The following is a 26,654-nucleotide window of genomic DNA, read 5'->3' on the forward strand; positions in this document are numbered from 1 at the left end:
CCCCCGACGCCCCGCCCACCTGCATTCCAGCCCGAGTGCGAGAAATCGTCACCAAGAACCTGAGCGACAGCGGTACGTTACGCCAGCGCTCTGCAGGGTCAGACTGGACCAGAGCTGCTTACCCACAGAGCAGACAGCGCAGTCTCACTGCAGTCCAGTCCTGACGGCCACTGAGCTGATCGGTCAGCTCGTTAGAGTTTTGTGTGTCTTGATGAGAATCAGGTGCCTCAAAGGAGCAATTCAGCCAAAGATGCTAACGATGCTGTTAATGAATGAAAGTCAATAGGAACCGTTTGCCATTATGCAAATGACATCAGGCTAACTGGAAGTTAATAGGTTCTGTTGTCTGTTAGAGCTTTAATCAGCCTGACATTTTGGTCTGAACCCGACTCGACTAAGCCCGACTCAAGTCTCAAAATTCTCTCTGAGCCCGACCCAGAACCGACACATAGAGTCTGAACCCGACTTGAGTCTGACAAATCCTCTCTGAGCTCGGCCCAGAACCAACACGTAGAGTCTGAACCCGACTCGAGTCTGACAAATCCTCTCTGAGCCCGGCCCAGAACCGACACGTAGAGTCTGAACCCGACTCGAGTCTGACAAATCCTCTCTGAGCCCGACCCAGAACCGACACGTAGAGTCTGAACCCGACTCGAGTCTGACAAATCCTCTCTGAGCCCGACCCAGAACCGACACGTAGAGTCTGAACCCGACTCGAGTCTGACAAATCCTCTCTGAGCCCGACCCAGAACCGACACGTAGAGTCTGAACCCGACTCGAGTGTGACAAAATTCTCTCTGAGCCCGACCCAGAACCGACACATAGAGTCTGAACCCAATTCGAGTCTGACAGAATTCTCTCTGAGCCCGACCCAGAACCGACACATAGAGTCTGAACCCGACTCGAGTCTGACAGAATTCTCTCTGAGCCCGACCCAAACCTGACAAAATTCTGTCTAAGCCGAACTCGAGACTGACGAAATTCTGTCGGAGCCCGACCCAGAACTGACGAAATTCTGTGTAATTCTGGCAGAGCCACGAAATTTATACACATATTTGAGAAACCTAACTGAACCCAACATGAGCAGTCAGGTTGGACCAGGTTCTAGCTAATAATTCAAGCTCTAGTAACTATAGTAGCACTAGTGTTAGTGTTTTATAGTAACTTATTAATCCTGAAGTTCTAAAAGTATAAGAGTAAAGAAGAGTAAATCTGAGCTGAAGCTGAAGGTTCCTCTCTCTCTGTCTCTCTCAGGGGGCAGTATGTCCTCGGTTCTGTCTCTGCAGGAGGAGAACCGGGTGCTGCAGAGTGAACTCGGCCGCCTGGAGGACCTGCTGGCCCACAGCCGCGCTGACCGCGATGAGCTCGCCATCAAATACAGCGCCATCAGCGAGAGGGTGAGAGCGCGGCCGAAATGTTGAGAAACGGGTGTTAAATGGCCAGAAGCCACCAACGGGTACAAGGTTTTACTGGACACTGCTAGAACCTGAGAATAGCTCAGCCGGTTTGCGTTGAAGGCCCTGTAGCTACTGAATAATAAGCCTCAGTATGTAATAAGCCTGAGATTTTAAGCGGGTTAAACGTACGAACCTCAGGCCCGGTTATGGTTCTTATCCGGCCCACCAAATAAATTTAGAATCACATTGTGGATTAATGATTGATGCGACGCTAAACCAGCCACCGCTTAGCAACCCTTAAACAGCGCTGCTTCCGACAAGAGCATGAGAACCAGTAACACTCACTATTTGTTCACTATGTTCTCTCTATCCTGATCATGTCGAGGGTGGTTCTGAACACTCTTTAAAAAGATGGTTCTTCAAGATGGTTCTCCTTCTCTCTATCTTTCCACCTCTCGCTCTATCTTTCCTTCTCTCTATCTTTCCATCTCTCACTCTATCTTTATCTTTCCACCTCTCGCTCTATCTTTCCTTCTCTCTGTCTTTCCGTCTCTGGCTCTATCTTTCCTTGTCTCTGTCTTTCCTTCTCTCTCTCTCTCTCTTTCCATCTCTCGCTCTACCTTTCCTTCTCTCTCTCTTTCCATCTCTCGCTCTATCTTTCCTTCTCTCTATCTTTCCATCTCTCGCTCCATCTTTCCTTCTCTCTATCTTTCCATCTCTCGCTCTATCTTTATCTTTCCCACATCTCGCTCTATCTTTCCTTCTCTCTATCTTTCTTTCTCTCTCTCTTTCTTTCCATCTCTCGCTCTATCTTTCCATCTCTCGCTCTATCTTTCCGTCTCTCGCTCTATCTTTCCTTCTCTCTATCTTTCCGTCTCTCGCTCTATCTTTCCTTCTCTCTATCTTTCCATCTCTCGCTCTATCTTTCCTTCTCTCTGTCTTTCCGTCTCTGGCTCTATCTTTCCTTGTCTCTGTCTTTCCTTCTCTCTCTCTCTCTTTCCATCTCTCGCTCTATCTTTCCTTCTCTCTCTCTCATCTTCTCTATCTTCTCTCTCTATCTTTCCATCTCTCGCTCTATCTTTCCTTCTCTCGCTCTATCTTTCCTTCTCTCTCTATCTTTCCATCTCTCGTTCTTCTTTTCTGCCCTTAACTTTCTCTTTAAAAAGATGGTTCTTCAAGGGTTCTTTAGTAAAGACGGTGGTTCTATATAAAACCATGAATACTCAAAGAACAGTTTGCATGATTAAATGGTTCTTTACATGGTTAAATGGTCCCTCCGATTCATGGAGAATGTGTTGTATATGGTTCTATGTAGCATCTTAAAAGAGTTCTGCAAAGATATTTTAAGCGTGCAGATGTTTTTTTGAGTGTTTCTGTGTTTCTGAGAAAATGGTTCTATATAGAACCAAGAACACTTATGGAACAATTTCTGAAAGTTCTCTGCATGGTGAAATGGTTATTCAGATCGATGGAGAATGTGTTGAACCTTTTTGAAAACCGTTCTATATAGCACCAAAAGGGGTTCTTCTGTTGTTACAACTTTGATATCATAACAAAAGCAGAACCCTTTTTGGTACTAGATCAAACCTTATACAACACATTCTCCATCAATCTTGAAGAGCCGTTTCGTCAGGCAAAGAATGTTTAGTGTTCATGGTTCTATATGGAACTCTCTTTACTAAAGAACCTTGAAGAACCGTCTTTATTAAGAGTTTATATGTTTCACTCCTGAGGCTGAAGATCTGAAGTGGCGAATCCAAAAAAACTACTGCATTTACAGAAAACAGCATTAAAACAACATTTAATGGAAATCTCTGTAGCGCCGTCTGATTTTCGCCCTCCTCTTCCCTCTCAGTCCTTCCCTTTCCATCTCTCGCTCTTTCCTTCTCTCGCTCTACCTTTCCTTCTCTCTCTATCTTTCCATCTCTCGTTCTTCTTTTCTCCCCTTAACTTTCTATCTCTCTTTGTCTGTCTTCTTCTCCCTTTTGCTCTTTCTCTCTTCCTCTGTCTATACCTCAGTCTTTCTCTGTCTTCATTTCTCTCGCCGTCTCTTTTTTTGTCTCTCATCTTCCCTCTTTCTTTTTTCTTTCTTTCTTTCTTTCTTTCTTTCTTTCTTTCTATATCTGTCTTTCTCTCTTTTCTCTTCTTTGTTTTTTCAGTTCTTCCTCTTTATTTCTCTCTCTTTTACCCTCTCCATCTCTGCCTTCTTTTCTCTCTCTCCCCTTCTTTTTCTGTATCTTTTATTCCCCTTAACTCTTTGTATCTCTCTTCATCACTCTCATTCCTTCTCTTTCTCTGTCTTTACTCTTTCTCTCTTTATACCTCAGCCTTTTAGTCCTCTTTTCTCTACCTTTCTCTCTTTGCCTCATTTCTCTCTTACTCATTCCCTCTTTCTCTCAGTCTTTCTCTCATTTCTCTTCAAAGTTCTCTCTCTTTCTTTGTTCTTTTTCATCTTCTTTCTCTCCTTTAGCCTCTCTCTGTTCTTTCTATCTGCCCCCTGCAGTTATTATATTATTGTTCAGTCCAGTCCTCTCGATATCAGACTGTGGTTCGCTGTAATGAAGGTCTGTGAAGCTAGAACCTGTTCTGAGTGCTTGTCCAGGTCTCTGTTTGTGGTGTAGAGTGCTGTGGTTCTCGTGTCAGTGTGTTTATGTGCAGCAGTGCATTTCCAGAAAAGTTGAAGCTTCAGGAAATGCAGAAGAAAGGAATGCGGCGAGCTCTGTCAATGATTGGCTGCGGCGTTTCGGGGGGCGGAGTGATTTCCCGTTGTGGTGTGGGGGAGATCGGGGCTGCGTGTCGCTCCACAGTCGTGCCTGAGGTGTTGCAGTGCCTGTAAAAGCCTCTCAGACGAATACAAATCATCTCTGCTCATTTTCCTGTCTTTGTGTGAGTGTGTGAGGAAGGCCGGCCCGTCTCCACGGCGATGTGGAGTGGAATGAGGTGAAGTGGCACGTTGCCATGGCGTTTGTCACCCCTGGAGACTGTAAACAGGGTGGGGTGGGGGTTCGGGGGCAGGTTTGGGGGGCATTGTGGGGGTTGGTGTTTGAGTGGCTGCTGTGGGCTTATAGAAGTGCTGGGGCAGCTTCACTGTTCTGGATTTGTTTTGCGTTACTTTCTGTCCCAAATCTGCCCTGGGGTCAGTTTTAGAAGAGCAGAATGACTTCTGACCTGTTGTGTGACCACAGTGTGAGGAAATATTAAAGACGTCCTTCCCTACAGGGCTGCACAGTGGACAGTAAACTTAGCTATAGAGCGGTAAGATAAATGCATAAGTACTAGTGAGATCCCATGTTTCTTTATTCTATAAGCAAACACACATATAAATATATTGGCATTAATAATCAGCAGGTAGTGGACAGTTATATAAGCTCTGTAAGCTGTTAATTACAAACTAAACTAATCATTAACAGTGCACTGATTAACGCTTAATGAATCGTTTACTAATATAGTCATTATGAGTAATCAGTTACTTATTATTAACAACATAATAAATTAGGATGTATACAACACAAATGGAACTCACTTTTAAATAAAGGTTTAGTGTTGAATGTAAACATTGTTAAATTGTCGTGCCACATATATGTGTACATATATATATGCACATATATATGTATAGATGTACATATATATACATATAATATATATATATATATATACATATATAAATATAGATATAGACATATATAAATGTAGATATAGACATATATATACATATATACATCACTGCTGTTGGAACAGCAATTTTACAGGAGAAGGAAAAAACCTACTTGACTTTTAATGTAAGTCAATGGAACCAGACGTCTCTCCAAGTCATTTTGGGCCGTTTCTTTTGGTCCATTCATCACGAAATTTACTGAAAACAGCAAAAATGGAGCTACAAGGTTTTGTTCTGACAGCAGCGAGATATATATGTATGTATGTATATATATATATTATATATATGTATGTATGTATATATATATATGTATAAATAACCTTCAAATATGGAACGTTTTGAATTGACTTTGTGATGTCACAAAATCCATCACATTTGCATATATCTACCTATTTAACCTACAGCAGTTTAGCCCCGCCCATTCTTACTAAGTTATAAGGAGTGTTTCAGCCCGAACTACATTTTGAGCAAAGTAGCCAGTCAGAACAGAGCTTCAGTCTTAAAGGCACAGTGACAGAAACAGCCTGATTACTTCTAAGGGATAAAGAGAGGTTAGAAAATGGTCATGTAGAAATGAGATGGTTTTTGGTACCTGTGAAAGCACACAGGTGTCAGATCAGAAGCTCAGTGGAGTAAATAAAATGGCAAAAAATGTAGCATATGAGCCCTTTAATAAAGACAAGGCAAGTTTACTTATAGAGCTGCTTTCATACACTGCTGTCATTCAAAGTGCTGCACAAATCATTAAAATCATTAAATTAAAAATCAAATGAATCAAATCTAATTACTATAATTAAAAATCGAATTAAATTTAAGTTAAATTAGGATGAAAAGGTGCCGTTACAGAGGAAAAAGGGGCTAGAAACACTAACAGTGTTTAAGCTGAGCTGAAAGCTGCTCAAACAGGATCGTTTTCAGGCTGGTTTGAAGTGTCCAGTGTCGGGGCTCTTCTAATGCTCTCTGTCCACTGGGTCCATTTAAGAGCAGCACAGTATCTAAACGCTGCTTCTCCATCTGCTTCTAGTCTTCACCTTCGGCAGGACTGACTGACCAGTTCCTAATGATCCGAGAGTTCTGCTCGGCTCATATCGCTGCAGCAGGTCAGGTAAATACGCTGCTCCTGACCATTAAGACGTTTATAGAGCAATAACAGCTCCTTAAAGTCTGTTCTGGAACAGACTGGGAGCCAGTCTGAGGGTTTAAGAATGGGGTGGGGGTGGTTTCCTTCTTTTACTCCTGGTGAGACTCTGACAGCTGCATTCTGAACATGTTTGATTGTCTTTTTTGGGATAAAGTGATAACAGAATGTAAACAACTTTCCTAAGATTAATGCATTTGTGAAAAGCTGTAACAAATCTCTGAATCATATTTGTGTTAAAATAGTTGAAGAATTGTTCATATAAAGGCCAAGAATCTTTGTTCTTTTGACAACTTCTTTGCCGAAAAACGAGTGAGCGTGTAGTAAAGAAGTGATGTTACTGATCTGTGCAGATATGATTGTGAATGTACAGCTGAGGTGTTACATTAAGGTGGTACAGTGTGACCCACCCAGCGGTGTGTCAGTGCGGATCTACAGCTGCAGGGTTCACTCTTCTGTGTGTTGTGTTGGTTTTAGCTGTAAATCCTTACAGGCTTTTACAGCCTGGGTTGGGGTTCCTGAGCGTCTCCTATGGAGACTGGACGTTATCGTTGGCGGTGGGGGTCACCATGGACGCTTCTGTCAGCCCTTTATTTCCCCCATAGCTGCTCCCAGTACTGGCCAACCTGGCTGTTGAGGCTGAAAAGAAATTTTAGTCTCAGAAAAGCCTGGATCTGATTTTTGGACATTCTTGCTCGTGTTTATCTGTCTTTGGCCACTTTATCAGAAACACCTCCCACACAGCTGCACTGTGCAGGTTTGCAGGTACAGGCTGTATCTGTTACTGTACAGTTTATCAGCCCCTCTACAGCATTCAGAAAGAGAGACCACCATGCTGGGCTGAATGATTTGGGAAAAATATCTGATTGCAATTTTTTAACCAATATTCTGTAAATAAACATGCAGGCCTGATATTTTGGCCACTAAGACCATCTCATCCACGTTTTCTGGCTTGAGGCTTGAGTGCTGAATGTAGCGCACTAGACTGCGAGTTAGTTGTGGTTGTGATGTCACAGCACATGGGTCTTTGGGTGCATCTCATTGGGCTAAGTCAGGGGTGTCAAACTCAACCACTGAGAGGGCCACATTAAAAAATCTCCACATCTCAGTGGACCAGCTGTGTGTTTATTTTATTTTTACTTAACATTTGTGCCACGATCCCAACCGGCCGCTGGGTGTTCAAAATATGCCGAAACTACAACGGCAAAAAAAGCACTGAATACTTAAATGATTAAAAAATAAATAAATAAAAACAAATTGTTTTATATTAAATAATAGACTACATTAGCTGCAGATACTGTTAAACCTCTTTAAATGTCCCCGACTGGACACCTGGCATCCTTTTGTTTTTGTTTTTGTGGTGCTGTCCAGTAGATGGTTGTTGTTAAGGGGGTGGGAGCACACGTTACACTGCAGTGCATGCTGGGCACTGTAGTGCAGTTCATGGTGAAATGGGCTAATATTAATAGAAAATAAAATTGTTTTGCGGGCCGAATAGGATTGTGACCTGGGTGGCTGTCCAGAGGCACCACAAACCTGAAAAAAGTCCCCAGTTTTAAATGATTTTAAATCCTGTAAAGCAGGTGGTCAGCTACGTCTGTGTGGGTAAAACTGAGGCTGGATCATTTTGGCTGGTAGTGCTTTTCTCACCTTCTTATTAGCATCCCTGGCAACACCGACACGATCTGAACTGAGAAAAACTGGTTCAGCGTAAACATTTTGTAAAGAATCGATAGAACGAGATTTCAGGGAAACCGAGACCTTTTTAGCAGACGGTTATTATCAGTGGGGTCGTGGGGATCGGGCACTGCGGCTCTAAAACATCGTATCTCCTAAATGATAACTTTTACAGAAACATACAGTTAACACATAATGTAAACGCCAACAGGTCAAAAACTGCACTTGAAATTCTACCTCTGCCTTCTGACCTACAGTTATGTTTATGTACATACTCTATATTTGATGTCTTTGCACTGCTGTCTTTTTTTACCCGTCTTTTTATCACTGCACTGGAAAAGTAGCCTTACAGTGTTTCGTCATACAGTACAACCTTGTATTGGTATAACTAAGTTGAATTGAATTGAATTTGCAGGCGAAAACATTCTTTACTTTTAATGTAAGTTAATGTAAATTCTGACACAGCATAAAGGACAGCAGCTGTGCTCAAATGTCTTTTTTTGGGCAGCGACGCTATAATAAAAACAGCATTTTTGTCATTTTAAAATTGCACCGTAGAATCACCACTGACCGCATGTTCATCAGCACAGCAGTGACACTGTCGTGGTACACTGTGAGAAATAAAGAAGGACCCTCGAGGGTCCATCTCAGTACCTTTAGTCAGGGAACATAACTGAACCATAATCCACTGAAATGATATGTTCTAAGCTGTACTGACTCCACACACCCTCGTCTCGTCTCCAGGCTTTTATTTTACTGTTCTGTTTAAAACATTCGGTTATGAAAAGGTACAAATACGAACTTTTCACCTGGAAACACTTATTTAAGGTTCACAATCAGACCTTAGAACCACTGTTGGAGCTTTGAGGGAACATTTACACTGTTTGTACCTTGATGAATGAAAAACATACCTGAACAGAACCTTTATTTCTGAGAGTGTAGTGTCCTATGGGGGTCTCTTTTCACGGATGAATGGTGTAGAGGGGGGCTAATAAACTGTAATAACACAGTCTGTAAGTGTAAACCTGCTGGGTGCGCCTGCATGGAAGGAGTTTCTGATAAAATGGCCAGTGCGTGTAAACAGGTGGAGATAATTAACTGGACGCTGGCGTGTTTGGTGTGTTTAGTTGGAGCAGGCTCTGCGTTTGGAGACGGGCGTTGGGGACGGAGACTGTGCGGAGTCGCGGAGTCTCGCCCAGCAGAACGTGGATCTGCGGCGGCGGCTGGAGGAGGAGCAGGCCGCTTACAAACGCAAACTGACCGCATACCAGGAGGGCCAGCAGAGACAGGCTCAACTCGTCCAGAAACTACAGGCCAAGGTCAGCGCTCGTTCATTCAGCCTCCTCATACACTCAGACGCTCCTCATACACTCAGACACTCCCCATACACTCAGACGCTCCTCATACACTCAGACGCTCCTCATACACTCAGACACTCCTCATACACTCAGACGCTCCTCATACACTCAGACGCTCCTCATACACTCAGACACTCCTCATACACTCAGATACTCCTCATACACTCAGACGCTCCTCATACACTCAGATACTCCTCATACACTCAGACGCTCCTCATAAACTCAGATGCTCCCCATACACACACTTGCTTGTCTGAAGAGAATTTCTGATTTTGGTTGTGTGGTCCAGCGACTGTCCGTTCTGTATGATGTTTCCTCATTTCCGATGTGTTCAGGTTCTCCAGTATAAGAAGAAATGCAGTGATTTGGAGCAGACTCTGCTGGAGAAGTCCTCCGAGATGGACCAGAACAGACTCAGTGTGAGTGCTTTCAGACCGGACACAGCAAACCACACACAGTACAGTCACACACACACACACACACACACACACACACAGTACAGTCACACACGCACACACACACACACACACACAGTACAGTCACACACACACACACACACACACACACACACACACAGTACAGTCACACACACACACACACACACACACACACAGTACAGTCACACACACACACACACACACAGTACAGTCACACACACACACACACACACACACACACAGTACAGTCACACACACACACACACACACACAGTACAGTCACACACACACACACACACACACACAGTACAGTCACACACACACCCATACACACACACACACACAGTACAGTCACACACGCACGCACACACACAGTACAGTCACACACACACACACACACACAGTACAGTCACACACACACACACACAGTACAGTCACACACACACACACACACACAGTACAGTCACACACACACACACACACACACACACAGTACAGTCACACACACACACACACACACACACACAGTACAGTCACACACGCACGCACACACACACACAGTACAGTCACACACGCACACACACACACAGTACAGTCACACACACACACACACACACACACACACAGTACAGTCACACACGCACGCACACACACACACAGTACAGTCACACACGCACACACACACACAGTACAGTCACACACACACACACACACACACACACACACAGTACAGTCACACACGCACACACACACACACACAGTACAGTCACACACGCACACACACACACACACACAGTACAGTCACACACGCACACACACACACACACACACACAGTACAGTCACACACACACACACACACACACACAGTACAGTCACACACGCACACACACACACACACACACACAGTACAGTCACACACACACACACACACACACAGTACAGTCACACACGCACACACACACACACACACACACAGTACAGTCACACACACACACACACACACACACACACACACACACACACACACACACACAGTACAGTCACACACACACACACACACAGTACAGTCACACACACACACACACACACACACAGTACAGTCACACACACACACACACACACACAGTACAGTCACACACACACACACACACACACACACAGTACAGTCACACACGCACACACACGCACACACACACACAGTACAGTCACACACGCACACACACACACACACAGTACAGTCACACACACACACACAGTACAGTCACACACACACACACACACAGTACAGTCACACACGCGCACACACACACACACAGTACAGTCACACACACACACACACACAGTACAGTCACACACGCACACACACACACACACAGTACAGTCACACACGCACACACACACACACACACACAGTACAGTCACACACGCACACACACACACACACAGTACAGTCACACACACACACACACACACACACAGTACAGTCACACGCACACAAACACACACACACACACACACAGTACAGTCACACACACACACACACACAGTACAGTCTCACACACACACACACACACACACAGTACAGTCACACACACACACACACACACACACACACACACACACACACACACAGTACAGTCACACACACACACACACACACACAGTACAGTCACACACACACAAACACACACACACACACACACAGTACAGTCACACACACACACACAGTACAGTCTCACACACACACACACACACACACAGTACAGTCACACACACACACACACACACACACAGTACAGTCACACACACCCAACACACACACACACACAGTACAGTCACACACACACAAACACACACACACACACACACACACTAAGTCCAGTCACACACACACACACACACACAGTACACACACACACACACACAGTACAGTCACACACACACACACACAGTACAGTCACACACACACACACACACACACACAGTACAGTCACACACACACACACACACACAGTACAGTCACACACACAAACACACACCACACACACACACTAAGTCCAGTCACACACACACACACACAGTACACACACACACACACACACACACACAGTACAGTCACAGACACACACACACACACACACACACACACAGTACAGTCACACACACACACACACAGTACAGTCACAGACACAAACACACACACACACACACACACACACAGTACAGTCACACACACACACACACACAGTACAGTCACAGACACAAACACACACACACACACAGCCAATACAAATTCTATATCCACCCCAACAGGATGAAATGTCCAGTAATGGTCAGCAACATGTTATTAAACAGGGTGAACTGTCCGGTAATGGTCGACGGTGTGATATTTTACAGAATGAACTGTCCAGTAATGGTCAGCGGCGCGGGGAGGATGAGCCCAGCAGTGAACTCGAGACGGCTCTTATACGTCTGGAGGAGGAGCAGCAGAGGTCAGACAGTAAACTGACCCACACTGAGACTGCAGAGCTCACACTTTCACTCACGCTCACTCAGTGGGGTTAATACGCTGCTTTACATCGTTTGGACAGACGGGATGTAGTTTGTTCTTCGTTACTGCTTTGCGTTTGTGTTTATTGTTGGACTTTGAGCCGAGTGCTGCAAAATACAGAGTACAGTTCATTCATTTTTCAGAGTCGGAAAAAAGCACAAAATATATACTCAGCAGTAAATTATACAGAGGAGAATGACCCACCACAAATAGTACCTGCTCTGTGAGGGTCCATGGGGGTCCTGACCACTGAAGAACAGGGTAAAAGGGGGCTAACAAAGTATCAGAGAAACAGATGGACTACAGTCTGTAACTGTAGAACTACAAAGTGCACCTATATAGTAAGTGGAGCTGATAAAATGGACAATGAGTGTAGAAACAGGGAGGTGGTCAGAATGTTATGCCTGATCAGTGTATATATATATATATATGTAAATCTCCTCAGAACAGTGAATAACTTGTACTTAATGGTTGTTTTGAATGGAAATTAAATTAATGAAGGTTGGGCTCTGACCATTTGCAGTACTGAATGGATAGAAATAATAATAATAAGAATAAGAATAATAAGAATAAGGAAATCTTTATTTATAGAGCGGTTTTCATACCAGCAGCAGCCCAGAGTGCTTTACAGACAGGTGATAAAGCTCAACAGTAATTATGAGTATTCATTTAAAATCGTATGAGAACATTATAATTATACACATCAAAAGATAAACACCAAAGAGCCGTAGAGTTTAATGAAGCCCTGAGTTAAAGAGCTGCGTTTTCAGATGTTTATTAAAAGTGAGCTCTGAGCTCGACTGTCTAATAAAAGCTGAACTGAGCTCCACAGTTTAGAAGCAGAATAACTGAAAGAGTCTCTCCACGGTTTCTGTGTTTTACTGAAGGTCAGAATCAGAGTTCAGAAGGTCAGAATCTGCAGATCTGAGATCATAAACAGACGTCCAGGAGCTTTCAGGTCATTTAGAGCTTTAAAAACCAGCAGCAGAGCTTTAAACTCTCTCTAACAGAATAATAGGAGCTCAGTACATTTCTGCTCGACTGTGATCCTGAACATTGTGATGTATTGTATATGTATTGTGTGTGTGTGTGTGTGTGTGTGTGTGTGTGTGTGTGCGTGTGTGTGTGAGCAGAAGCAGCAGTCTGTCAGCGGTCAACGCGATGCTGCGCGAGCAGCTGGAGCAGGCCGGTCTGGCCAATGAGGCGCTGAGCCAGGACATACGCAGACTCACTGCTGATTGGACCAAAGCGAGAGAGGAGCTGGAGCAGAGGGAGGCTGATTGGAGGAGAGAGGAGGAGGTTAATACCATTTAAAGTACCAGCTGTTCTTCACATTGTGTGAACATTTCATGGAGATATTAAGATTTGATACAATATATAGATCTTTATCAATATATCTTTTGATTTGGGTTAATTTTTTCACTTTTGACCAACATTGCAAATGTATATGAACGGACGGATGACCACTTACGCATAATATTATACACATAGCATTATTCTTAAAGGGGAATCCCATAGATTTTTTCATAATTTCTGCGTAATTAAGTGGTTGAGATGTAAACAGAGTCGTTCAGAGTGGTTTGGTGTGAAACACCCTGTTCTAGAGAAACTTACTGAGTCAGAACTGTTCACAGTGGTGGTGATAGGAACCAGACGTCCACCTCTAAAAGCTCCCTCACAGAAAGTTACTACATGAAATGGTTCTGAATTCACTGCCTGATGACTGAGACATTAACTACATGCAGCCTAATAATCTGTTAATAATCCGACTAATAGCTCAATCGGAATAGAATACGTCCATTTAAACACCTCTATCGGAATAGTCTAGTCTGATTGAGGCCATTTGGAATACAGTTTCTATCCGACTGAAGGAGGTTTAATCCTGTAAATAATCAGTTAAATAGAAGAATAATATCAGTGTAAACGTCTGTATCTGATTACATTCCCTATCGGAAAGTTTAAGTCCGTTCTGATCATGTTCGTCACGTCATAGTGAAAGTTTATACCGTTCAACATGGCGGAGCAGAAACTGGTCTGCAGAGGAGACGAAGTTTATGCTCTGATCTTTAAAAGACGGCGGTGGGACGGACGTCCAGCTTATGTGTCTCAGAACACGACGTCTTCCTCTCGGCCTTCTTTAATAAGGACATGTGAAGGACGTTTTCCTGAGTCTGACATCGTTTTAAAGTGATTAAAAACACAAGCACTGCTCACTGCTGCTCATCTCACTCTGACTGGACTCACGGGATGCTGGTTGTCATGGTAACGTCTACACTAAGCGGTTGAGCATGAGCGTCATTTTGGATCTGATTACTTGTAGTGAGCATGTAAACTGAGATTTCCATCAGATTGTTGAGTAGAGTGAGAATAAACACCTCAGTCTGAATCTGTAATCGGAATGTGTTCAATCAGATACATTTAAAAATCTTTGCATATAAACACAGACAGTGTTTTAAGATTTTTGATCTAAAACCTATTTTCAAAATCCATTCATGGTGGAGGGATACATGCAGGGCACTGTGAGGCAAAATAGTCCCCAAAGAAAACTTATTATTTCAGATGTTCCACTATTTTCCATCATCAACATTCCATATAGACTCAGAAGACTCGTGTAGGTTCACTGGTGGTTCTGGATAGTAAATAAAATGTCTATATCTGTGTTGTAGTCATGGCGACCCCTGGTTCCTATCAGCACCACTGTAAAGACATCTGAACCATTTCACACCAAACCACTCTGAATCACTCTGTTTACATCTCACACACTGAATTATGGGGGAATTTTTAAAATCAGTGGAGTTGCCCTTAGAAGGTCCTGTATTGTGTTAATTACCACAAAATTGTGCACAGTATTTATTTCCCTCGGTTAATAGAACTTTATCCTCTCCAGTCCTTCCATAACTACTTCAGCAGTGAACACAGTCGTCTGCTGGCTCTGTGGCGGCAGGTGGTCGGCTTCCGCAGGAGTGTGTGTGAGCTGAAGAGCGCCACCGAGAGGTTGGAGACACAGACACACTCACACTAGTAATTCAGTCTACTGTAACAGTATTTTACAGCTCTTACTATACTTATCTCTCTCTCTCTCTCTCTCTTTCTCTTTCTCTCTCTCTCTCTCTCTATATCCACTCTCTCTCTCTCTCTCTCTCTTTCTCTTTCTATATCCACTCTCTCTCTCTTTGTCTTTCTATATCCACTGTCTCTTTCTCTTTCTCTCTCTCTTTTTCTCTCTATATCTACTGTCTCTCTCTCTCTCTCTTTCTCTTTCTATCTCTCTCTCTCTCTCTCTCTCTCTTTCTCTTTCTATATCCACTGTCTCTCTTTCTCTCTCTCTTTTTCTCTCTATATCTACTGTCTCTCTGTCTCTTTCTGTCTTTCTCTCTCTCTGCATCCCCTCTCTCTCTCTCTTTTTCTCTCTCTTTATCTACTGTCTCTCTCTCTTTCTCTCTCTTTTTCTCTCTCTATGTCTACTGTCTCTCTCTTTCTCTCTGCCTCTCTCTGTCTCTGTCCTCTCTCTCTCCTCTCTCTCTCTCTCTCTCTCTCAGAGACCTGTCCCACATGCGTAATGAGCTGGCTCAGGTGTCTCAGAGTGTGCAGCTGCAGTGTGTGGGGGTGTGTGTGGCGGTCCGTAGCCGTGAGGACGGCTCGGCGCTGGTTCTGGAGCGCGAGGCGGCGCAGCGGAGCGCCCTGGAGCAGCAGCTCAGAGACAGAGTGACGGAGATGATGAACCTGCAGGCCAAGAGCGACTCTGAGAGAGCTGAGCTCAACAGCAGGTCAGCAGCCTCACAGCACTGTCACCATTACTGTCCTCTATTGAATTAACCCCTTAAACTGCAGCCTAAGGCCCTGTCCCGTTTCTGATGTTTACCCCTACCTCTTGTAGTGGGTAGTGGTTGAAATCTTCCCTCTGAAATGGGACCCTCAAATAAAAAGAGCAGCACTTCATTAACAGCTACTAGCGCTCATTCACTGAGGCTCTGTGGCGCCCTCTAGTGCTGTGTGGTCATATTTTCTGTATATTTGGAGGAAAAGGAAGTGGCCACGCCCCATTTAAAACTAAAGTGTGTTGCAGTGGTTTGTGACTGTGTGAATCTGCTGTGTGTGCTGAACAGGCTGGTGGAGGCAGTGCGGGAGGTGGAGAGACTGAAGGCTCGAGAGGAAGAGAGAGAGCATGAGGTCGCGTCACTCACCAGAAAGCTGGAGGTGTGTTTAACTCAGACCAGATCTGTTTAATCCTTTTCATTTTATTTCACTCAGTGGCAAAACAGACTAAACTGTAAATGTTATTTTTGTTTTTTAGCCTGTTTTTAGCTTGAAAATGAAATAGAATATCTACAGTGGTTCTTCAAGCGTTCTTTAGTAGAGACAGATTTCTATATAGAACCATGAAGACTGAAAGAACCCTTTGCATGCTGAAATGGTTCTTCAGATTGATGAATGTGTTGTGCGTGGTTCAAAGAACGCAAAGAAGAAACCAAATATAAATAGGGTCCAGAAACGCTGCCACCTTCTCTGGGCCTGAGCTCATTTAAAATGGACATAGGCACCATTAATGCTGAACGATATATATATTTATGTTTTGGCAACATATGCTGCCATCCAGACAACGTCTTTTTCAGGGAAGGCCTTGATTATTTCAGCAAGACAATGTCGAACCACATTTTGCACATATTACAACAGCATTGCTCCGTATTAAAAGAGTCCAGGTGCTAAACGGACCTGCCTGCAGTCCAGACCTGTCACCACTGAAAACATTTGGGCCATTATGAAATGAAAAATATGACAAATGAGCTCCTGAACTGATGAGCAGCTGAAATCCTGTATCAAACAGGAACAGGAAAACTTTCACTTTGAACTACAGCAGTGTCTCCTCAGTTCCCAAACGCTTACAGAGCTGTTAAAGAAGAGGTGATGAAACTCAGTGCTAAACAGGCCCCCGTCCCAACTTTTTTGGAAGGTGTTGTTGGCATCAAATTCAAAATGGGCAAATATTTTTCAAAAAACAATAAAATTTCTCAGTTTCAGCATTTGATACGTTGTCTTTGTAGTATTTTCCTTTAAAAATATGATTTACATCATTTGCAGATCATTGCATTCTATTTTTATTTACATTCTGTTAAGCATCCCAATTTTTGGGGAAATGGGGTTGTATTATAGAGTGAGTGCATCTGCTAAAAAATAAGCAGTGTTGATTGGACTGTATTAAAATGACTAATTTTAAGATGATTGTCACTGGTAATGTATGTATTATTGATAATGCAGCATTTCATGTCGCTGCTGTTGGAACAAAACCTCGGATCTCCATTTTTGTCATTTTTCAGTTTTTGACATAATTTAAAAATACCTATTGTCTTTTATATTTTATGGAAATTTCATGATGAATGGACCAAAGGAAACAGCCCAAAATGACTTGGACAAAATTCTGGTTCCATTGACTTACATTAAAAGTGAAGTATGTTTTTTCCTTCTCCTGTAAAGTTACCATTTTGGAGATATGAGGTTTTGTTACAGCAACAGCGACATGTCACAAAGTGACGCCCATGATCTTCATCCATCTTCATTTGGTCAGTTTTATCAGTGGTGTGTGTGTGTGTGTGTGTGTGTGTGTGTGTGTTCAGGAGCAGAGTGGGGATGAAGAGGCGGAGCTCCACTCCCTGAGAGTTCACACTGAGACCCTGCTGGACACACTGAGGGACATTGCGCAGGTAACACACACTCTCTCACACACACACATACACTGGGTTTCCAACCACCCAGTGTTCTTTTTCCCTTTCTTAATTATAATAGATTTATTTATTGTTATTTATTGTTTTTTACACAGTCACACACACACCGCCCAACCCATTACTTTTAATTGTAATTAGTTCTATATTTTGAATAATTTTCTGTTTATTTTTAATTCATATTTTCCTTTTAATTCTTTCAATTTAATTAGTCACAGCCATTCACTCACACACTGACAGCACAGACCACACAGCGTTGTTTTTTATGTATTTTTAAATCATTTTTCATTTATTTTTTCCTTTAGAATTATTTCATTTTATTTTTCAGTTAGCATTTGTATTTTTATTTTAGTCGTTACTGTTTTCCCATCTCTCTCTCTGTCTCTCTCTGTTCTCTCTCTCTCTCTCTCTCTCTCTCTCTGTCTCTCTCTCTCTCTGTCTCTCTCTCTCTCTGTCTCTCTCTTTCTCTCTCTCTCTCTCTCTCTCTGTTCCAGGCCATGTTATCGGACTCAGACTCTGGAGTGTTATCCTCCTCGGCGGAGGGCGATTCAGAGAGCAGTGCTTTATCTTTATTGCCCTTTCTCCGACCCTCCTCCCCTCACCGCCCCCCGTCTCCGCGGAAACCCTCCGTCCTGCTGCTTCCAGAGTCCAGCCTCTCGGCCTTGCGCTCCATGGTAGCCAGCAGACAGCTGCAGCTGCAGGTGAGACTCACCCGTCTGATGACGCACCTGTCTGATCACATTTTATAATTCGATTACAATATGGGTAACAATACATATGTGACAGTGATCATTGTGCAGAATTACATATCGTTTGCATTATATGAATTATGGCATCTAATGCAGTGTGTTTCAGCAGTAAAGGCTGCAATCGACTGTCATACGTTCACTGTCCTCTGCCACACTCCCGGCTCCAGCCCCCTTCCTCACAGCTCTAGTCTCAGTAATGGACTGTACAATGACTGGATATCAACTTTTAGTCCAGTATTGTCCAATAATAATCCCTATATTGTTAATCATATGCTTATTGTTTCATTACACTTTTCTGAAGACCTCTGTAAATATCTGTAAAAGGTCCTGACCTCCCTGCAGATGATGCTCTGATACTTTTAAGGGCCTTTTTCAGTTTATTTTTTAATAAGTGACAAACTAAATATCATTTTTAAAAAAAAATATGTACTTCATTTGATTCTTAACTTGATTGGTCTAAATCGATGACATTTTTTACAGTCATACGTTCAATAAGCATCTAATAGTAACTATTTGAATACTTTTATTCACAATCAGGTTTGAATTTTGTGTTGTTTTGGTAAAAATCAGTAACCCCGTGTGACCAAAAGACTGAATTAAATATAATAAGTGTTAAAAACAAACTTTATAGCTGTATAATTTGATCAATTTGAAGACATTGTTCTCAGAGCAGACAGAACATTTCACATTTGAGATACGGACATTAATGAGTTAAGTGTGGAGTCCTCATTAAAGGGGAACACCCACAATTTTTCAAAATTTCTGCATAATTAAAAGGTTAAGATGTAAACAGAGTCGTTCAGAGTGGTTCTGTGTGAAACGCCCTGTTCTAGATAAACTTACCGAGTCAGAACTGTTCACAGTGGTGGTGATAGGAACCAGACGTCCACCTCTAAAAGCTCCCTCACAGAAAGTTCCTACATGAAATGGTTATGAATTCACTGCCTGATGACTGAGACACTGTTTTATGATAGTTTAGAGAACTTAAACTCCATTCATGGTGGAGGGATACATGCAGGGCGCTGTGAGGCAAAATAGTCCCCAAAGAAAACTGATTATTTCAGATTTTCCACTATTTTCCATCATCAACATTCATATAAACTCAGAAGACTCGTGTAGGTTCAGTGGTGGTTCTGGATAGTAAATAAAATGTCTATATCTGTGTTGTAGTCATGGCGACCCCTGGTTCCTATCACCACCACTGTAAAGACATCTGAACCATTTCACACCAAACCACTCTGAATCACTGTTTACATCTCAAGGACTGAATTATGCAGAAATTTTGAATACTTGGTGGAATTCCCCTTCAACTGTGTCTTTACTCTCAAGGTTGTGATTAGTTCATGTGCAGGAAAGCAGCTCTTGAAGTTCATCCCTGCATCTGTTTGCCCACAGGAGGTCAGAGGTCGTCTGCAGGCTGCGCAGTCGTCTTTGCAGCAGCTGCGCAAACAGGTGGCGGAGGCGGAGTCAGGGAGGCGGGAGGCGGAGCTACGTGTGCAGGCGATGCAGGGAGAGAGGGATGATGCTCAGAGAGAGAAAGAGACAGCCGTGAGAGAGAGAGAGAGGATACGGCAGGAGAGAGAGAGACTCACCAGGTGAGCACACCTGCTTTGTTTACACTGATTTATTATTATTATTATTATTATTTGCTCTTTTTTTCACTAATAAACTGAGCATAAACTTTTATAATTTCATAATAATTTAATTATCAGAGATCTTAATGAGTGGACGAGGTCCTTCACTGAGGTGCTTGTTTCAAGACATGCGGTTATAAGGAGTGTTCTAGCCTATAAAGGCAAAATACAGGTCAGCCAATCAGAGTAGAGACCATTTACATACATCAGTCATAAAGGCACAGTACCAAAAACAACCTGTCTAATTCTAAGGGATACAGAGAGGCTGTAAAACGGTCATGTAGGAATGAATTATTGTCCGAATTGGGACATAAAACCTCACAAATGTTATAGCTGGACAACCGGAGGAAAAACTGCCAGAAATGTAGGATATGGACCTTTAAGACTTCCTCTTTTCTCTGTCTTTGTCCTTCAGCGAGAAGGACGGTCTAGAGAAGGTGGCCCAGGCGGCGCAGATGAAGGAACAGCTGCTGCAGCTGGAGTGCGAGAGGCTCCAGCAGGCCGCGGCGTCTGCGCAGAGAGAGAGAGACCACGAGAGAGAGGAGAGAGAGGCGGCCGTGCAGGAGAGAGAGCGCGCCAAAGCCGAGGCCCAGAGAGCGTGAGTCACTCAGCAGTAGGAGCAAAAATTAGATCATATGTTGTTCAATTAAAGCACGATATCTAATTTTACAAGACATGTTTACAGCAAATTTACAATAAGCAGAATAAAAACAATCATAAATTATAATTATCAGGTACCACATCGTTCAGCGTTACCATGGCAGCAGCGCCGAACAGAGGTTAAAGCCTGTAAACGGTGGAAAAGCAGCTCATCTCACCTTTTTCTCCTTCGTCTCGCTCTAATAATGAAGCTGAGAGCTGATCAGAGTTAATGATCTTCTCAGCGAAGCTCGTTCTGCTCGTTAGTTTGTGCTGATGATGCTCGTGATTCATTCACGTGGCGTTACTGAGTAGGATGAGCTCATGAGGGTCATTTCAGGACGCGGGTTCGTCACATTAATGACAGATTTGAGTCACTTACCTAAACGAGTGTGAACCATCGAGTCAGAGAGATCGGATTTGAGCAAAAAATCGGATTTGAGCAACGAGGCTTGTAATGTGAACATAGCCAAAGAGAGCAGAGTTAAACCTGTTTATTTGGATTTAGTGCAGTGAAGTTTGTGAAATTTGAATTTTTGAACATTTTATTATTTTATTCCTTGTTTTTGGGGGCAGTTTTTAAACTGTGGTATTACTAGTGTATTGTGTCTGTGTCAGAATATCGCTATACATATCATTTATCATGAAAATGTCTTGAAATATTGTGAGATTATATTTTTGCCATATTGCCTACCCCAGCTCACACACGCAAATGTGAAAGACCGGAGGAAACAATAAGGGAATAAAAGTGAATATAAGATCAATATAAGACAAAGGAGGAGATTGAAAGGACAGAATGAAGAACGTTTACCATCTTTCTCTCTGTGCAGTCAGACTCAGTGGGGTCAGAGTGAAGCTCGTGGCAGCTCTCTGCGCTCTGAACTGGCTGCAGTGAAGGAGGCGCTCCAGCAGGGGGAGATAGAGAGGCAGCTGCTGGAGACTGAGAAGAACCAGCTCACTGACGCTCTCAGCAGGGTCTGGATTATTCACACGTACACACATGCGTACAGAACACAGGTGGAATGATTCACGTACTTTCATGTCAAGACTTTCTGAGGTCAAGATTCGATTCCATTTTATATGTAAAACGCTGTGAAACTGAAATCTGTTCTATTTTAACTCTTAGTCTTAGTCCCATTTCATATTTTTACCCCTACCCCTTGTTTTTGAGTGTCTTTGGAACTGAGTTACAGGGTAGTGGTTGAGATCTTTCCTCTGAAATGAGACCCTCAAATAAAAACAGCATCACTTCATTAACAGCTACCAGCGCTGCTCTGTAGGCGACCCTGCCAGTCTGCAGTGACAGCAGAGGAGGGTAAAGTTCAGCTCCTCACTGCTGGGCTTTAGTTACATTTAGGGCATCATATGATCTGCAAAGAGGGGGGCAATTATTTATTATCACCCACCCCTAATTCTTCAGTGATATGAAGCTGAAGTCAGATATTCACCAGATTCTTGTTCAAATTTTCCCGTTCCACCTTAAATGGAGCAGCAGTTCTGATGCCTGAGAAGCCAGAATGTAACTGCTGCACCATTTAAGGTGGAACGGGACATTTAGCTACCGAGACGTCAGCACTACTAGTGATTTTTTATGCTTGTTGTGAAGAAAAGGACCAAAATACACTGAAACAACATTAGACTAAGAGAATATGATGGTTATTTAATTTTTTAACAGAGAAACATTTGTGGTTTCTTTGGTCTCTTCTCATAACTCTCTGTTTGGAGTCTCTGAAAAACCTCAGTTTGTAGCTCGAACACTTCGCCCCACCCCTCTATCTCAGCAAGAATCGGGACACCCCACCACTAGACATGAACACGCAAAACGGAGGGGTAGGGCTGAGTGGTAAGGCGAGGGGTGAAATGGGGCTGGGCCTTAGACAGTTAGACTAGACTAAAGTCTTGACTATTAGACTATTTTAAGTCTTGATTTATTCAAAATCTCCAGTAAAACGTTTTCAAAACCTGTCGCACCGCCCAAGAACAAAATAACCCCCAGAAATCACGACCGTTTATAAGTGTTTCAGAAAAAAAGTCTTTTGAGAATGGGTGTGTCCATAGTATAAGCCCCACCCACTTTATTCTGTGAGTGTTCTGTAGTGTTCTGTATGGTTCTCCTGATGTAGGGAACAGTGATTTTCACACACTCCAGTTTTCCTCACCTGCGCTCCATCAGACTCACTGTGTACTTGACGTGGGTTTATCTTTTTACCTTGTACTGTTCGTCACTGCTGAACTGTAACTCCAGGTGTTTGTGTGTTTACGTCCAGGTGGAGTCCAGCAATGCTGAGTTGACGCTGTTATAGCGAAGCTCCACTCTGAGGAGGCAGCGCTGAGAGACTCTCTGGCTAAAATGGGCAGCATGAACGAGAGCCTGGCTCAGGACAAATCTGACCTGAACAGCATCATCATACAGGTACCACACACCTGAACATCATCACACAGGTACCACACACCTGAACAGCATCATACAGGTACCACACACCTGAACAGCATCATACAGGTCCCACACACCTGAACAGCATCACACAGGTACCACACACCTGAACAGCATCACACAGGTACCACACACCTGAACATCATCATACAGGTCCCACACACCTGAACAGCATCACACAGGTACCACACACCTGAACAGCATCATACAGGTACCACACACCTGAACAGCATCATACAGGTCCCACACACCTGAACAGCATCACACAGGTACCACACACCTGAACAGCATCACACAGGTACCACACACCTGAACAGCATCATACAGGTCCCACACACCTGAACAGCATCACACAGGTACCACACACCTGAACAGCATCATACAGGTACCACACACCTGAACATAGCATCATACAGGTACCACACACCTGAACATCATCATCATACTGGTACCACACATCTGAACAGCATCATACAGGTACCACACACCTGAACAGCATCATACAGGTACCACACATCTGAACAACATCATACAGGTACCACACACCTGAACATCATACAGGTACCACACCTGAATAACACCATACAGGTACCACACACCTGAACATCATACAGGTACCACACCTGAACAACACCATGCAGGTACCACACACCTGAACAGCATCATACAAGTACCACACACCTGAACAGCATCATACAAGTACCACACACCTGAACAGCATCATGCAGGTACCACACACCTGAACAGCATCATACAGGTCCCACACACCTGAACAGCATCACACAGGTACCACACATCTGAACAGCATCATACAAGTACCACACACCTGAACATCATCATCATACTGGTACCACACATCTGAACAGCATCATACAGGTACCACACACCTGAACAACAGCATCATACAGGTACCACACACCTGAACAGCATCATACAGGTACCCACACACCTGAACAGCATCACACAGGTACCACACACCTGAACAGCATTATACAAGTACCATACACCTGAACATCATCATCATACTGGTACCACACATCTGAACAGCATCATACAGGTACCACACACCTGAACAGCATCATGCAGGTACCACACATCTGAACAACATCATACAGGTACCACACACCTGAACAGCATCATACAGGTACCACACATCTGAACAGCATCATACAGGTACCACACACCTGAACAGCATCATACAGGTACCACACACCTGAACAGCATCATACAGGTACCACACATCTGAACAACATCATACAGGTACCACACACCTGAACATCATGCAGGTACCACACACCTGAACAACACCATGCAGGTACCACACACCTGAACAGCATCATGCAGGTACCACACACCTGAACAGCATCACACAGGTAAATCCTCAATGTCGGATGTGTGTTGTAGTTGGAGGAGGAGAAGAGTCTCCTGCTGTCTCAGCGGAGGGAGGCGGAGCAGGAGAAACTGACCATCAGAGACGAGCTGGTGCGGCTAGAGCAGGACCGGCTAGAGCTGGACTCCGCCCGCCTCGCCCTGCACCAATCGCTGCAGGAGTCTGAGCTGCTCAGGGCGGGACTGGAGGCGGAGCTTCAGGCGCTCCGAGCAGACAGGCAGAAATTACAGGACAAAGTCACTCAGGTCAGTAAAACCCCTGTGTGAAAAACGCTGCCTGTCACTCCAGTGATGTACTGATTTAAATACAAAGGAGCAGGAGTTCCTTATCGGTTTACAGAACTTTACCATATTAAAGCCTAAACAGGTTTATTAGAGGAGAACAAGGCTGCGTATCAGCAGCGGCGCTACTTTGGGAATACAGCCACATTATACCCTCTTGTGAGGTCAGGACTCAATATATGCTTTAAACATATATTCATCATTTAAGCAAAATCTGCTCACCAAGAAGGACACTTTGATGGACATAAGTGATAAATATACCTAAATCAGCGCTCAGCAACATGTGGCTCCGGAGCTGCATGCGGCTCTTTTACTGCCCTGTTGTGCTCCACAGCAGAATCAGATTTGTAGGTAAAAATAAAATAATCCTCCTTTGCAGTAAAATAAAGCTCTGCTGATCGTTCAACACAGTTTAACAATAAATGGTCTTAAACTCTGGAGTTAATGTAGAACTGCTGATTCACCCTTTAACCCTGAAGATCAGCGCAGACTGCTGGTCACCATAGCAACACAGATAACAGTCTCACCTAGCTAGTAGCTACGAAACGGCAAAGAGAGAGATTTAAGATGAACATCGATAATTTGGAGATGAATGGACTTATTAGTGTTTATTATCACTCCAGCTGGTTTCCTGATACGTTTAATCTGCAGTGAGAAACTGACAAATGCTAAAAAGTCACAAGGCTGAAGTCAGTTTCTCATTCTCCAGCTTCTTATTTGAATTTTCCCGTTCCACCTTAAATGGTGCAGCAGTTACATTCTGGTGCATCAGGCACCATTTAAGGTGGAACGGGAAAATTCGAACAAGAAGCTGTGAGAAGCGACTTCAGGTCAGAGGTTCAGAGACATTTTACAAGAAACTGTTCTACTTTTCGAACAAGAAGCTGGTGAATATCTGACTTCAGCTTCATATCACTGAAGAATTAGGGGTGGTGATAATAAATAATTGCCCCCCTCTTTGAAGATCATATGATGCCCTAAATGTAACTGAAGCCCAGCAGTGAGGAGCTGAACTTTACCCTCCTCTGCTGTCACTGCAGACTGACAGGGTCGCCTACAGAGCAGCGCTGGTAGCTGTTAATGAAGTGATGCTCTGTTTATTTGAGGGTCCCATTTCAGAGGGAGGATTTCAACCACTACCCTGTAACTCAGTAACAAGGGGCAACACTCGAAAACAAGGGGTAGGGGTAAAATTGAGAAATAGGACAGGGCCTGTGTACTCTGACTGATCTCCGGAGCTGTTTGAGACGCCCCCCCTGGGCTGAGTTTGATGTTTGTGTTTTAAATCTGTTCCAGCTGTGTGGAGAGGTGAGCTCTTTGGGGGCGGAGCTTGGCATGGCCCGCGGTGAAGGAGAGCGACAGGGAGTGGCTCTGGAGGAGGCGGGGCGGAGCAGGGCGGAGCTTGCTCGGGAAAGGGCGGGGCTAGTGGTCCAACTAACAGCTTCTGAGAGAGAAAATGCGGCGCTGACGGAGGAGCTGGCTGCATTCAGGTACAGAGAGAGAGACGCAGAGAGAGAGAGAGACACACACACAGAGAGAGGGAGAGAGACAGAGAGAGAGAGAGAAAACTAGATTTGAAGCATTAGTGGTTTATGA

At 43.7% G+C, this 26,654-nt stretch overlaps 1 protein-coding gene across 1 annotated transcript in view; it reads left to right on the forward strand.

The window, feature by feature from the left end:
- LOC118799843 (rootletin-like) overlaps positions 1-26,654 on the forward strand; it is a 72,148-nt gene that overhangs the window by 4,238 nt on the left and 41,256 nt on the right. Inside the window, 18 exon segments of the mRNA XM_036559918.1 lie at positions 1-72; positions 1,255-1,397; positions 8,995-9,186; positions 9,561-9,644; positions 12,061-12,155; positions 13,348-13,513; positions 15,102-15,208; positions 15,754-15,981; positions 16,321-16,411; positions 17,827-17,913; positions 18,426-18,632; positions 20,076-20,275; positions 20,730-20,912; positions 21,784-21,928; positions 23,221-23,242; positions 23,245-23,366; positions 24,792-25,022; positions 26,355-26,548. The exon segment at positions 1-72 is cut by the window's left edge and continues 55 nt beyond it. Coding sequence (XP_036415811.1) covers positions 1-72; positions 1,255-1,397; positions 8,995-9,186; positions 9,561-9,644; positions 12,061-12,155; positions 13,348-13,513; positions 15,102-15,208; positions 15,754-15,981; positions 16,321-16,411; positions 17,827-17,913; positions 18,426-18,632; positions 20,076-20,275; positions 20,730-20,912; positions 21,784-21,928; positions 23,221-23,242; positions 23,245-23,366; positions 24,792-25,022; positions 26,355-26,548 — 2,569 coding nt within the window.

The sequence above is a fragment of the Colossoma macropomum genome, unplaced genomic scaffold (assembly GCF_904425465.1).
Source record: "Colossoma macropomum unplaced genomic scaffold, Colossoma_macropomum, whole genome shotgun sequence".
NCBI classification, from domain to species: Eukaryota; Metazoa; Chordata; class Actinopteri; order Characiformes; family Serrasalmidae; genus Colossoma; species Colossoma macropomum.